This window comes from Dermacentor silvarum, chromosome 8 (assembly GCF_013339745.2).
Source record: "Dermacentor silvarum isolate Dsil-2018 chromosome 8, BIME_Dsil_1.4, whole genome shotgun sequence".
NCBI classification, from domain to species: domain Eukaryota; kingdom Metazoa; phylum Arthropoda; class Arachnida; order Ixodida; family Ixodidae; genus Dermacentor; species Dermacentor silvarum.
Genome location: NC_051161.1, coordinates 88,949,482 through 88,965,497, shown reverse-complemented (window position 1 = coordinate 88,965,497; position 16,016 = coordinate 88,949,482). Strand labels below are relative to the sequence as shown.

At 45.3% G+C, this 16,016-nt stretch overlaps 1 protein-coding gene across 2 annotated transcripts in view; it reads right to left on the bottom strand.

The window, feature by feature from the left end:
* LOC119461547 (cytochrome P450 2F3-like) overlaps positions 1-16,016 on the bottom strand; it is a 45,330-nt gene that overhangs the window by 17,311 nt on the left and 12,003 nt on the right. For both annotated transcript variants that reach the window (XM_037722889.2, XM_049673201.1), the window contains exons 2-4: positions 12,178-12,394; positions 5,576-5,700; positions 4,930-5,036 (exon numbers count right to left, since the gene is read on the bottom strand). In XM_037722889.2, the coding sequence (XP_037578817.1) occupies positions 4,930-5,036; positions 5,576-5,700; positions 12,178-12,392 (447 nt within the window). In that variant the 5' untranslated portion in view covers positions 12,393-12,394. The remainder of the gene's footprint in view (positions 1-4,929; positions 5,037-5,575; positions 5,701-12,177; positions 12,395-16,016) is intronic.

Here is a 16,016-nt window from a genome sequence, read left to right as displayed (position 1 = left end):
ACTTTTAAGAAATTTGTGGAGTATATATTGTATACGCCGCGCAGCCGTGTTAATAGCCACGAACAATGTTTTTTTTTGTGATTGAATGTTATGGAGAACCGTCAAAGGGAGCAAATTCGTTTATAGAAATGTGTGACTAGCGATTCTTTTTACGCATTATTTCAGTGACTAAAGAAACTCACCAAGGCAATAAGAAATTTGATTAAAGCTTCGCATGCAGTATCCATCTTACATACGAGTTTGTGATGTTGACACTAATTATCAAGATTCTTGCTCTTTATAAAGTTCAGTGTTTGCCATAAATAAGTAATATGGGAATGCTTATGTTTTGAGCGCCACATCAAACAAAATTTTGCACGCCTAATTCTCAAGCACTCTATTCCGACAATATGTATGGACAGACATGGCACATCTCCGCATTGCAAGAGCAGCAGACTCCTTCAACTATACGTAACTAGCGATGTCCAGGCCACAAATTGTCACGAGTCACATGGTTCCGAAAAGCAAACTGAAGTTTAGGCGTGTCAACAGAAAAACGCTGTAACTTTCTTCAGGATTTATGACTGGCGCACTCAATACTACGTGCGAACGAGCGCACGCAGCAGCAAAGCGAGCGGTATCCTCTTGACGTCACTTACGAGTGGGCGCCACTCCAACTTCTAGCCGCTAGTACCGCAAAGCGCCCGGTATAAGACAGAATGTTTCGACAAAAGGAAAACAAAAGAGGAAATCGCAAGTTTTTTTTTGTTTGTTTATGGTGTGCAGCAATTTTGTGTCCATGGTAGAAGACCTAGAGCCTGAAAGAGTTTGTTGTAATGGTCTAGTACATGACGCTCGCTTAGAAATCAGATGAGAGGGAAACCCCCTAGTCACGGTAAGCGCATCTGTATCGCTGCGCCACATTCAGAAATTTCGGTTCAACCTTGTCTGACACACACCCCATATGCGCTGTAAGTTCAACGTTTTTAATGCGTAGCGTTCTTTGGCTTGGTGCCCGGAGTAATTTTCTGCTCCGTTCCGTTTGTCCTTCCGTTCCGCACCCCCTCCCCCCCCCCCCCCCCCCCCCAGAAAAAAAAAAAACTCGTACCGGCATCTAGGCTTTAATTTCGGTGAATACACTAACTTATGTACGCTTACAGCCGCCTACTTGTGGGCGCACGAAGCTCCGACGCGAATTTGCTCAGCCAGCATGGTAGTGATGGCTAGCGCATATATCAGTGGCGTAGCCAGAAATTTTGTTCGGGGGGGGGGGGGGGGGGGGCTCACGTTCCAGCAAGGCCTCCTCCTTATAGAATTTGTCGAGGGATCAATTACATGAATAATAACTGCATTGCCATTGCCATTGTATATTAGATGCTGCAAACGCATTACTGTCAAGTAAAGTTCTTATTTTTTCATAAAAGAATATATTCGTAAATGACCAAAAATAATGGCACAAAGTAACTGGTATCATTGCTTGCGCGTTTTTTCTGTCTATTTATTAAGTAAAGAAAATGTTACACAACTTTAGAACTATATCAGTTCGAAACCAGCAAAGCAGTGCATGCAGCTGATATGAAAAACGTAAAGGCCATGAAATGAACAAGTTAGGACAAATGTTTTGATGAATATTTGTCATTCAGGAATCTTGTTTACATTTTAGTACATATGCAACGCCCAGGGAAAAACCTCAATGACGCTGCCCTTCCTTGCAATAGATTGCGCTGGAGCAGCTGTTACCAGTCGTGTATTGTAATTACACGATGATTATAGTCGCAACAGTGAGTACATCTAAAAAGCAGGTGTTCTGCAAAATATACATTCGAAATGCGAAGATAGAATGGAATATTCAAATGCGAATATACAACTTGATAGAGGATAGCAAAAGTGTCGCTGGAAACAAAGTTCACTGCTTATATACATAAAACCTCGCTATAAGATATTTAAATATACGTATAAGTGAACAATAAATCTACGTATTTAAGCAGACGTCACTGTATATAAATATAATGCGTCAAACAAAACAAATAAACATGTTGCGCAGTTACGGATAGTAAACTTTACGCATAGAAAGACAGACGATCCAGGCGAGAACAAAACTATGATCGCAGAAATCGTGGTATGTACTTGGGGCATGCGGCGGTCTCGACAGCACCATATGGGTAGAATAATAGAAGAATAATGCAGAAATCAGTACGAAAATGTGTAATTTTTTAACTGCCTGCAGAGCAGCAACAAATATTCTGCACCCGAAATTAAAGAAGGGTATTGCTTCGGTTCAAAAAATAAGTAAAAACAGGTAGCTAAAAAGGAAAGAAAAGGCCAAACGAAAGCCACAGATGATGCGGCAAGTTGAACTACCCAATATCCGAGTGTATTGGGAAACGCCGCGTGGGCCGGGCTTTCAGTGAGCAAGGTCGGTCAAAATTGGTTATTGATGTCCTCGTAATTTTCGTATTCACACGATAATTTTGATCATGATGCTAACTGTTAAAATAAACGGTGAAAATTTCTGCGGTTTTAAAAGCTAATGAACAGTCATACGTTTTCATAATTACGAGTTTATGGACCTGAAGGAGCAGAGTTTTTTGCTTGCATTGATATTTGCTGCTTCTCTAGCTAAAGGACAAACTTCACTAGGCGGGGAAGTTTAGCGAAGCGGTCAATGACTTCGGACACGTTGATGCCGACCTCTCTGGGCGTAAGAAGCGCCAGCCTAACCGTACGTTCCTCAGACATTCTAGAGCGCAAGTAGTTTTTTAGTCTTCTCATGTTAAAAATTTTCTCTCTGCGCTGGCAGTCGTCACTGGAAGGGTGACTAGAATCTGCAGCAGTTTGTACACAATTACATAGAACCTGCAGTCGGAATGAGAGAGGGCATCTATTACGGTGCTAAAACCTAAAAGCACTCCTTCGATGACGTTGGCATCCTTGTTTAGGTACCTTGCACAGGCAGTAAGCTGTTCGATTCCAGCAATATGTGTCGTTTCGCGAGCAAGTATGGTGGAGCAGCCTGCAGCCTTTACTTTTGCATCTAGGCTTTCTTTGATAACTTGACTACAAATTTCTATAATTTGGTTTTGTATACATCTGCAGGCTTAAATACGAGGCATTACTGGGGCAACTTTCCAAATGGCTCTTCGGATATGTATGTCCACAATAAGCTTGTATGCGAAGATGCGCTCTGAAAATACCAGTATTTTCAGCGGGGGCTTTGTTTAAATCCACTGTCCCTATAGCCACTGAGAGCCAGACCTTGTCGCCCGCAAAAAAGAACTGCCTCAATAATGGGCCGTTAACTTTCTTCTGTTCTCTCTTATTTTACTTTTCCTGCCCTGGTTCAGCTGATCGATCACATTGGGCGCGCTTCCTGAAAATTTTTGGAGAAAATTATCAGCTGCCAGCTGACAGTCACGGTGATATTTAGTATTTTCGTCTCTGTGGAAGATTGCGAACGCATGCTTCTATTTCTGGAACGGCTAGGACAAGAGGGCTCCATTGCGCGCATGTTGGCCCAAGTTAATAAGAACATTAAACCCATAAAGTTCCAGAATTGAAAATCTAAAGCACGCCTTTGCAAATGTCAGTGCACCATTCGCGTCAAAAGATTATGAGAACTTTATACCCATAAAGTTTCGGAATTGAAATCCATGCGCTCTGAGGATTCGGCGGCCGCTGCGAGGTGCCACAATGCGCCCGCTCGCTATCGAAAAGCTGTTGAAAGTTTGTGCTCGGATGGGGCTCCTTGCGTTATGCGACTCCAGGTGCAAGGCAGTTGCCACGAAATCGAGCCCCAGTTCGCAATGTTCGTGCCGAAATGTCTTTTCGAGCGTGAAAAAAACATTGTAGACAAAATCCAGAATGATTCCCCGTGCCGTTGGTTGTTTTAGTCGGCGGTGCATGCCAGCACGGAAAAATTCCGGGGGGGGGGGGGGGGGGGAGGGTGTGAAGCCCCATCAACACACGACGTCAAGTACAGAAGCACGATATTGAAACCTGCATTGAAACCATTACGCCACGGAGGCTTTTTTTTTTCTTTATTACATGGGAGCAGCATCTTCAGCAACACAAGAAACAAGGCGCTACAGGTATATATTCAAAAGTCAGGCAAGCATGTGCACGCGTCCAATAAAGGCATCCAGTCCGGCGCTGTTTCTTGAGCAGCGTACACACTACGAACGTAGGCAGCAGACTCCCGAAAAAACGACCGAGTGCTTCGCGGTGGTTCAGCGTGCCTGTCACACATTCTACTGCGCCAAAGACTATGTAGACCAAGTACTATGAACATGCCATATGGTGGGTCACAGGGATCTTTAAAATGTAAGAAACGAATTGTGTATTGTGTGATGTCTAAATCTTTTTTAAGTGTTCTTTCGAGAATTTTGCATTGTGCATAATCAAAACATATACGCCAAGGAGGCACGCATCGACAAGCGGCGTAGAACACCCTCATGAATTCCTCGCGCGCAAGCCAGCGCGTTGAGACGCTTGGCGCGTTTCGAATTGGCCTTGCCGAGTCGCATTTAGAACGCAGGCGACAGCTTGCGCGGACAAGGAACGAGCGAATAACGCAAGTCATCAGAGAATTACGTACACAACAACGGGGAGAAGCTTCTGGAGAGGACGCGTTGGAACTAAGGCGAGCGTGTCGGCGGACAAATTTTGCGAGAAAAAAAAAGTACTACAGCAACATTGCTTTCATTTAGCAAACACAAGATTGGTAGTAAAGATGAGTTTACTGGAGAGATCGTCACAGTGTGCGTGGTATTCTTTGCAGTTGCTTATTTCTGAAAATACGGCAGTCTTGGTTTCAAGGGTTATAGCATATAGGCTTCATAAGTCATGATTGCAAAAAATGCTACGCAGTATATGACAATTTCCCAGTAGGGAATTCCTGCCGTATTTTTTTTTGTTGATTCGAAATCAGCGTGAGCAAGGGTCTGTCCTTACCAGAATGTCGTTCTGTATGGTGGGCTTCGCGAAGCCGATATCTCTGAGCGCCTGGAGGCAGAACCTGCGGTTTTCGACCCACTCGTCTCCCTCCAGCGAGATCGGATCTGCACGGGATACGAGTGACGAAAGCCTTGTGTACACCGCGAGAAAGCTGGTCCACAGCAAACACTGACGTAATGAAGCAAAACAATGTAGAATATAACGCGAGGACGTGGGTTCGGATCCCGCCTGCAGCAAGTTTCTTTCTTCTAAACTTTCATTTTTTTTACTTTATCATTTCTAGATTTCAATTTAGAACGAAGAACTCAGACTATGCTCTCCTTCGTTTCCTTGTCTAGCTGTTGGTTTCATGCGATTGTCACTAACAAAAATCGGGCCCTTCCCCTTCCCCTTGTTCGATATGTATACAGGGTGTCCCAAATGTCATGCACCAAGATATTAAAATGTGCAAATGACACGTAGCTGGACAAAATCAAGGTAATGTTGTTTCTGAGAAACTCGCGGTTTTCTTGGCAGCTTCGTGCAAATTTCGCATGGATTACGATATTTCCCCTTCTCGAAACGTTCCCCACCTTGCGGATTTAGAATTGTAGCTATGCTAGTGCAAATTAATTTTGTGTCGAAATAGTTTGCGTTTACTTACATCCGACAGAAAGTCCGTAGAGGCGCCAGTCCTTGGAGCGGTACAGGAGCTCATCCTTAGCAAAGAGTTTCACTATGGCATCAAAGTCATTCACGATGACCATCTCGGTCAATCCCGTTCTGATCCTGAAAGATGGAGCAGGTGTCACCTTTATTGCTTCTTTGTTCAAGCATCGTTCACTCGTAAGACTAAGTCAGCTAATAATACAGGGTGTCCCAGCCAACGTTAGCCAACTCATAAATATAAGATATAAAAATTGGCTGTGGCTTAACTCAGTTATGCCTGGGTGTGCGTAGTGAGAGGTACGGTTAATCTTATTATTTAGCTTGGTTCTCTCTACGGTTACATCTTTATAGTTTAGCTTCGTACGTCTGAGTGTTTTGGTTTGGTTGTTACCTCTCGTTAAGTTATGGTTACATTAAAGACTAGACATTTCTAAAGTGTAACGCATTTATTTTGAAAGTCTTCATCTTCTTGTTTCTCAATTGCCACAAAGACGGCCCGATGGTCGGTAAGGCGGGAGGATAAGGGGTTGTCATCAGTGACTTGAACACGTTTCGGGTGCTATCCTCATCTGAATCCACTCGCCTGGCCGCTTCGTACTTACGACGCTTCTCGAGGCGTGCGGCTCGTTCTTCCTCCGTCTCCTCGGCTCGCTGCCTCCTCTTGGTTTCGTTCCGACGACGAAGCCTGGCTTCTTTCAGTCTCTCCTTTCCATATCTATATATATCTGCCGACTTTCTTTATCTGCCGCCGAATCCCACCGAGCTGCCCCTACTATATATACGATGCAACGCCGGCTCCTCCTCTGTTGTTGCAACGCGGTTTCAGCGGCTCCTCTTCTGACGTCATGCCAGATGGTGCGGCCAGTGGTGCTGCCAGCTGCGGCGGTTGCTAGGCAATGGCTCAGCTCGCGGTGCAGCCACCACCCGGCGAGAATACGGCCAATGTAGCTCTCGCTACAAAATATACGAGGACGCAACCAATGGTATTTTGTCAGCAGTGGCGTACCACACCAGGATAATTGTTTTCATAATGGAACTATCGATATTTAAATCAGATTATTTAACGAACTCTTAATTACTGAATTTAGGGCAAGAATTTTTATAGAAAACTAATAACTGCGTTATAAAACCCTCTATTCAGATGTTTTGAGTGTGCTATGCCTCACGAAAATATTTTTCCGCGTTATAAGAAAAACACGCGAAATATGAAAATAGGCCGCATGATTAGGTGTATGCGCGCCGCGACACCAGCGGTCCGAGACGTTATTCGGAAGAATTAACTCCGCTCAATGCCTTTGCGCTCCTCTTCAATGCCGCTGCACAGTGAATTGGCTTCGCGCTTCACGTGGAAAAGCACCTCGCAGTACGCGATGACCAACGCCAATACCGCTGCCTCACCACGTTCACGTGTCAGCCGAGCCAGGCATTGAGCAGAGTTAGTTCTTCCGAGTAACGCCCGGGACAACTGGTGTCGCGGTGCGCGGACGCGCAGTCATACCGCTATTTTCGTATTTCGCGCCTTTTCTTATAAACGCGGGGGAAATAAAAAATTACGCGAGACATTGGACACTGAAAACATCTGAATGGGCTGTTTTAAAACACAATTATTACTTTTCTATCAAAATTCGCGTCCTCAATTTAGTAATAAGAAAGTTCGTTAATTGTTCTAATCTAATTATCGACAGTTCAATTATGAAAAAAAAAACATCCTCCTGGTGCTAGTACGTCACTGCTGACACAATATCCTTGGTTGCGTCCTCGTATAGTCTACACTTTAATTTTAAGAGCTTAGCTAACGTTAGCTGGGACACCCTGTATACCTGCTATACGGTCGCTTTGATTCTTCTTCTTTCTGGGGTTTTACGTGCCAAAACCAGTTCTGATTAGGAGGCACGCCGTAGTGGAGGGCTCCAGATTAATTTTTACCACCCGGGGTTCTTTAACGTTGACTACAACGCAAGCACACGGGCGTTTTTGCGTTTCTCCTCCATATACATGCGGCCGCCGCGGCTGGGATTCGATCCCGCGATCTCGTGCTCAGCAGCGCAACGCCTTAGCTGACTGAGCCACCGCGGCGGGTGTTGCTTTGATTCATTTAGGGGATTATCTTCAATAGTGCCTTGGTAATCGCCTGAAATTATGCCGCAGAATAATATGAATCGTTTCTGTGAGTAGAGATTGTTTGGAGGTGTGAAGACGAAGTTCACCACGTCGTTGTAATTACCGCGTTATTTCATGCTGAATTATCTTCCTGAACATCATGCAGTAAGTGGGGTTCTGGACTTTTAACAGCGGCGCTGTTTAAGGCCGAGGTTGAACCGTGCCTAGCGTTGATCAGTTTTGCGAAGCGCGCGCCAGCCACAGGTGGTCGGAGAGTGGCGAGGATGAGAGAGGGAGAGCGCGTGCCGAGCGACAGGTGTGAGTAGCCAAGGAGAGAGAAAGACAGCGGCGTAGCGGCGGCGCGACGCTTTCCGGGGAGAGATAGCGGGGGGGGGGGGGGGGGGGGTTGGAGGGGTTGGAGGGGGGGTCTACCGAGCAGTATAGAAGCGTGTACTGTCGGCGCAGAGCATTCCGACGTTCGGCGACGCGTATGGTGAGGACGAAGAAGCAACTGTATCGGGAAGAAGAAGCGGCGCGGCAGGAAAGACAACGAAAAGCTGCTCGAGCTTGGGCCCAACGACGACGTGCCGACCCAGAGTTCCGAGCAAGGGAAGCCGAGGCTAAGCGACGGCGAAGATCCGAAGACCCCGAGTTTCGATTGAGGGAGGCGGCGTCGCGGCAACGGTGCGAAGAGACTCATCGGGAAGTAAAAGCCAAATTGAAGCCACCAGCTCCACGGCGTTAGGTCAGTGAAGCTGCGCAAATTTTTTTTCATCACAGTGTACACTCTTGTCCGAAATTTGTTCATGTTAATGTTACGGTTCTGAAAATAATGTAGACAACCACAACCTGCCTGGAAGAATGTGCTTAAGTCGCCTTATCTTCCCTGTTTCTCCAGTTCATGCCTAACGCCATCCTCAGCATGGAACAGCTGGTTACAGGCACGTCTCTTAAGCCAATCTTCGCACTTCTCTGCATAGACAGCGCGCAGAGAAAGCATCTCTCTGTCTCTTAGACATCTTAACAGGCAAAACGTCTCGTAATTTCTTATCTTTGCTATCATTTGAAAGCTCGAATATTGCTAAAACGATTCATCATCAACAACACCCACATTAGAGTCTTGCGATATAACACGTTCCGCATATTTTTTTGAGCTTTTTCTTTAACTGAATTAAATTTTAAGGAAATCAGCATACAGAATGAGGTGCGGGTATAAATACCAGCTTGAGTGAAGTTAATGATTCTCTTGTCTACTTCATAGGTGGGTGCGATTGATATCTGACTCTACCACATGGCTGAAAGCTATGGTCTAGTTGCAGCCCGAACCGCACGAGAACGTTATAAGTAGATGAGAATATGTTAGCTTTGGATGGGGCGTGACACTGCCACGGTCAACGCGAACTGGAGCAACATAGGGCATAAGACACGGCATTAAAGCGTCGTACCCGCGCGAGTATAGTCACAGAGATACAGTTTTGTGCTCTAATTAATTCAATCGCAGAGTGATGAGTGCAGGGGTAAACATGGGCTTCCACAGAATCGATGCTTTCTGGTGCCAAGTCGTTTTCATCCTGACAATTTTCTCAAAGTACTAGATGCCTACGCGAAGGCTTTAAGTATTTCGTAAAACACCAGTAAAGCAGAAATAAAAAGGTAATTTTCTACGGTGGCTTGTAATTTGCGTCGGTGAACACTGAAAACAATTTCGATAGTCACAAGGGGTTTGCGAATATATGAAATTTTGAATACAAACTGAAGAGTCGTCGCTTTTCGATTCGTATTCTATTGAAGAACTCATTATTCGAAGTTTTCGTATATTTGTTTCGTTCGAACGCTATAAAGGAAAAACAGCAGCTCTTGCAGTCTAAAGGAAGAAAGAATTTAGGAGAACCGGTGTTGTGTAGACGCACCAGTCCCCGCGCAAACGTATGTGCGCTTATGGGCAATCATTTCCACTTGTTAAATAATGCGTGTATCACCTCAGTCAGCCTACAGGTTTGCTGCCTCGATTTAGGCAAATCAATTTATTGTTTGGCCAGTCTTACCACGTATGAATTCCTCTAAAACGATGTGTGGTGCTGTAGTATTGCACATAGCTCCTTTAAACGAGCACTACACTCTAATACGTGCATCTAGTTGCGTGCTGTTGCTTTGTTTTATTACTGTCATTGTGCACCAGATGCTACAACCTTCCCTTGTTTATTGTTTTCAAGCTTCTCGATTGAGCTGAAAGCTGATAACGGCATTATACCTGCATGAAATAATCTAAAGAAGCCTTCTTTTTTTGCCAGACTCCATGGTACCTTTAAATTTCACTTTGTTTAGGACTTGTAAATATTCAACATGCGATTCGACGCTTAGAGGTCATTTCTCTCGAATATTCGTATCCAATTCGATTCAGAAATTTTGCTATGCGAGCACTCCTAATAATCATTGATTAATTGTTTATCTGACTGAAGTTAGCAAATTTTAAAACTGTTTGCTTCAGAAACTTGCTACAAATGTGGAACAGAAGTCACTGGCTGTTCATCGCACGTACACCTAATAGGTATCAGTAAAAACGCACTAGGTTTGAGATGCCTCTGTGGGAAATTGCTGCGAAGAGCATCGGCGTTCCGCTCATAATTTTCTTGATTCATTGCCTTTCCGCACCACAGGGTGAATATGTGGAAAACCAATGTATTTTGTGGCGTGAGCTACACTGGCTGAAGTTGAGCAGTTTCGCGCGGCTCGTGGAGAGCCATGGTGCGCATGTGCGCGGAGCAGTGACGTCACACAGCGCACAGCTGGCGCGCCGGGCGTTTGCCCGGCGTTGGCGCTGGGCCCGGCGTCTGCGCTGGGCGTTTGCCAGTGTGGTATAGCCATGGAGAAGGAGAGCGAAATTGCTGCTCAGCGGCGCAGAAGAGCGGAGAAGCTTAACCCATCGGATCCCGAAGTAGTTGCCTGGCAAGTAGCGGTTGAGCGTAGGAAGAATGGACAGGAGAAGGCTAAACGTGCTGCGGAGACACCGGAGCAAAGGGAGGAACGTCTAGCAAAGCGGCGTCGCCAGGAGGCCGAGCGACGTGCCCTACCATCTCAGCAGCAGCAACAAGACGCCGTCGATGACGTCAAGGATCGCCGGTTGACTTGCCATACGGTGAAACTTAGCGAAAGCGCCAGTGCGACTCGGACCTTCGAGACGGACTTCGTAAACAATCCGTTTGGATATGTGTGCGACGTGTGTGAAAGACTGTGGCACATGAAAGACTTGACGCCGGTAAGTAGTGCCATGCGTGAAGCGTTGAGTTTAGCGGCGCCGCCTGAGTGGGGTGAAACCGTGGCGCGGGTTTGTACAATATGCAAGAACTTTTTCGTTAAGCAGAAGATTTCACTCTTTAGCGTTACCAATGCGTATCGTTACCCACCCATGCCACCACGTCTACCGTTTCTGAACGATGTGGCCAACTTAGCTCACGCTACGTATATCCTGGCATAGCCGAGCTAAGCCACTGCTAATTTTTTTGACACCCTTTGGATTGAGATGCCCCGAAACTGTTTGTATTCTCAATGTTCCAAGAATTCTCAACTGCTTTGAGCGCTTCCTGGCAATGATTCTGCACTTGGAACATGCTCCCTTACATAATTTCTTTCGTATCTCAAAGGCTCCATGTCAGGGCAATACATGCGATGCGTACATGAATTAGTGATTATTTGATGGCGTGTTCGATGATCAGCTTGAATCGGTCATTAGACATGCACATGGGGACTTCGGCTGGTAACTGAGAAGTCGATTACAGAATGTAATTTAATTGAATGATTAATAATTATGCAAATCCTGGTGTCTAAGACTAATTGACTGTTTCATCTCTACTGTGATGTAATAAACAATTCACCTTCACTTAACCTATTTCGTCTTTTCCTTCTCCCCCGGAACTTGCAAGTTCTAGCAAGTTCTAGTTAAAAAAAATTGAAATCTGGGGTTTTGCATACGATAACCACACTGAGACTATTGACAGCACGAAAGGATACGAACGACACATAAAAGATACACCGACAAGCGCTGACTAAGTCGGAGATAGATTACCTTGCCATCTTTCTTTAGTGTTTGATATGATACAATGGATTGATATGATCATTTCCTGCCAGGTGTGTCTTTACAGCGTCATCTTTCGTTTCTTGTCGCGTCCATCATGGCTTATTTATATGTGTACTTTCAATAAAGTTATCTGTTGATAGTCGGCGCTTGTCCGTGTATGTTTTCTGTGTCGTTCGTGTCGTTTCGCACTGTCAATAGTTTTCAGTATGAATTACGAATGTGCCCATAACCAAAACCCCGACCTAACTTTTTGAGGCATGCCGTAGCTGGAACTCTGGATTACGGTACACGAGCATTTTGGCATTGTGCCCCTATCGGAATGCGGCTACCGTGGCAGGGTTCGTACCCGCGACCTTGCGCTCTGCAGCCAGCGCCACAGCCACTGAGCTACAGCGGCGGGTCATGATGCGTTCTCTGCTCACCTGTAGGTAGAACCGTACATTCGAGCCCATTCGATTGCCGTCGTAGCGCAGAAGTCGGGCCGGAGGTACTCGATGTGACCGATCAGCGGTTTAGCTGGCGGAGAAGGGGGTAGCCGGGAACCAGGCGGAATGCGCTTCTTGCCGAGTTGGGAATACCAGACGAAGTACAATACGAGGCTAACTAAAGTCGGAATGATTAGGTCAGACCACTCCATTTCTGAAACAAAGCAGAGAGAGAACAAACGGTTGTAGACAAACACATGCCTAGGGTTCAACAAGAGTGCTTATTGACGGAGAACCCGGAACACGTGCAGAACCACAGCAAATGTCATCTGCCCGCTGATAACAGCATTGGCGGTTAAATTATTTAGCTTTCGCCGTGATAAACATTGAACTCATCGGGAGTGTATTCTAAAGTGTAAGAACAGACCGTGCTTAAGTAACTGTCATAAGGCAAGCGCTTGTCCTGTCGCTGTCATTTCCCAGAAAGTCATTACAACTACTTTGGACATCAGGCCACACGCACTTATAATTAATTACTTTTTTCGATTCGTTTACGACATTTGAAAAAAAAAATCTCATGAAGCTAGTGAAAATTTTCGACACACAGAACGAAGATGCCCTTTATGCCTCACCTCGTACCAGGGTCAATAAAATGCCTCAAAAGTTCAAATCACGACCAAAAACACTTTATATTTGGGGTATAGTCCAGTTTAGTTGGCACAGTTGAACCCATATTGCCGTCAGCATTGTTGTCAGACGAGCTGAATTGGCACGTCGAATATAAATTAGGAAAAAAAAAAGTCACAGTTTCACCCGAAATGAGAAACATCGATTGCGATAGCAAATTAAAAGACAGCTGCACGAAGTCGGCCCATGACTCTAATAATTAATCCATGGCCCTCAGTCCCCAGCTGCCGTGAAGCAACTGGCCAAGGTAGTGGTCAGATCTGCGACGCGGCAGAGGGTGCTAAGAATGTCTGGGTCCGGACAGGTCGCCACTGGAAAATGACCCTGGCAACGTTTAACACGCGCACCCTATCGAGTGAGGCTAGCATAGCAGGGCTATTTGAAGAATTATCAGGTATTGCCTGGGATATTATTGGCCTTAGTGAGGTTAGGAGAATGGTGAGGCTTATACAGTGCTGACTAACGGCCACGTCCTTTGCTACAGAGGTCTTCCAGATAAGAGAGAATTTGGAGTAGGATTCCTAATCCATAACGACATAGCGGGTAACATTGATGAATTCTACAGGATTAATGAGAAGGTAGCAATCGTCGTAATAAAGCTGAATAGGAGGTATAGAATGAAGGTAGTACAAGCCTACGCCCCAACCTCTAGTCACGATGATGAAGAAATAGAACAGTTTTATGAAGATGTTGAATTAGCAATGAGAAAGGTGCAAACTCAGTACACTGAAGTCATGGGCGACTTCAGTGCAAAAGTAGGGAAAAAGCAGGCTGGTGAGCAAGCATTTAGCAACTACGGCATCGGTTCGAGGAACACTAGAGGAGAGATGTTGGTCGAATTGGCGGAAAGGAATAGGCTCCGAATAATGAATACCTTCTTCAAGAAGCGCAGCAACAGGAAGTGGACCTGGAAAAGCCCTAATGGAGAAACAAAGAATGAAATAGATTTCATACTCTCTGCCGATCCCAGCATAGTTCATGATGTAGAAGTGTTAGGCAGGGTAAAGTGCAGTGACCATAGGTTAGTAAGGTCTAGGATTTCCCTCAATTTGAAGAAAGAAAGAATAAAATTAGTCAAGAAGAAACAGGTCAACCTAGACGCAGTTAGGGTAAAAGCAGACCAATTCAGGCTGGTTCTCGCAAACAAATATGCAGCTTTAGAACAGGAAGATGAGGACAACATAGATGTAATGAATGAAACCGCAAGTAGGCTGATCTCGGAAGCAGCAATTGAAGTGGGAGGTAAGGCACCAAGGCAACCAGTAGTTTAGCTCTTCCAAGTAACAAAGGACCTAATAAAGAAACGGCAAAATATGAAAGTGTCTAACTCAAGAGATCAGATAGAATTCGCAGAACTGTCGAAACTGATCAATAAAAAGAAAGTAAGGGATATCCGAAATTATAACGTGGAAAAGATTGAGGAAGCAGTAAAATATGGACGCAGCATGAAATCAGTGAAAAGAAAACTTGGCATAGGACAAGGCAAAATGTATGCTCTGGAAGATAAGCAGGGTAATATCATCAGCAATTTCGATGACATAGTAAAAACAGTGGAAGAATCCTATACTGACCTGTACAGTACCCAGAGCAGCCAAGCTACTTTCATTCGAAGTAGTGATGAACAGGATACGGAGGCTCCTTCTATAACTAGCGATGAAGTTAGAAGGGCCTTGCAAGACATGACCAGGGGAAAAGCTGCTGGAGAAGATTGAATAACAGTCGATTTAATAAAAGATGGAGGAGATAACATGCTTGAAAAGTTTGAGGCCCTTTATACGCAATGCCTCACGACTTCAAATGTACCAGAAAACTGGAAGAACGCCAACATTATACTCATTGATAAGAAGGGAGACGTTAAAGAATTGAAGAATTATAGGCCCGTTAGCTTGCTTTCGGTATTGCATAAGATATTCACCAAGATAATATCCAATAAAATCAGGGCAACACTTGACTTCAGCCAACCACGTAATGCCATGTAATGCGCAGGATGGATAACCGGTGGACCATTAGAGTCACAGAATGGATACCAAGAGAAGGGAAGCGCAGTCTAGAACGGCAGAAAACTAGGTGGGGTGATGAAGTTAGGAAATTTGCAGGCGCTAGTTGGAATCCTCTAGCGCAAGACAGGGGTAAGTGGAGATCATATGGAGAGGCCTTCGTCCTGCAGTGGACATGAATAGGCTGATGATGATGATGATGACACGATGTAAGGATAGTAGTTTTATTGGCCGTATAAACTTGAAAACATTCGCTTACTAACTACACTAAGAAGCATGGTGTCACGCGCGCACAGGCAAACATGATCACATCTCACTCGATGACTGCGGACACTCGCTGTCACTCGCTGTCAATGAGGACGAGAGCAGACAGCAGAGTGATCGGCGCGCTCTTTCTATGGGCTTCTTATTTTTTCGTTATTCGCGCCGTATTTAATCGTGCTCTACATCTTCATAAGACTGGATAGTTGGGCGAGTTGGTATCTTCTGTTACATCTATCCGTGTCGATGGGTTTAGCATCCCAAAGTAGCACATTGGGCTATGAGAGACACAGTGGTTGACTGGTCCGAATTTCAATTACCTGGGCTCATTTATTCTGCTGCCACATTCCGATGTAGTCGCTGTATGCATTCGAACCCGAGACCATGCGCTCAGGAGGACAACGCTTTAGCTACGGCGGAGGTCTGTTCTTCTCACAATAAAATGGGCGCTGTTAAGCGACATGTAATTCGCCTCTCTGGAATATGATTTTTCCACGGGTGCCCCAGTTTACACTCCATAGTATCCTGCAGCTGCAGCTTCGTTGCAATAGCTCTCCATCAAGCGAACGCACTCGACACGAGTAGGTTGTTGTGCGTGGGGCGCTATCGCTCTAATATACGTAAGGTTATATAGCCCCTGTGTCAACTTAGAACATTATTTCTGGGGGATTTCCCAAGAATGCGCACATACCAATATCACATACGCAGCGCCGAAGATGTCGGTTCTGGCACATACCTATAGTGGCATATTCCCAGTGACTGAAGTTGTCTACTAGGCCGGCCAGCAACCAGCAGCAAGATGCCAACTCGTGCACATAACCACTGGCCCATGATATTCGCTAGGTGAGAATTCAACAAGCACATACGTAATGGCCCAAGCTCCCGATACAG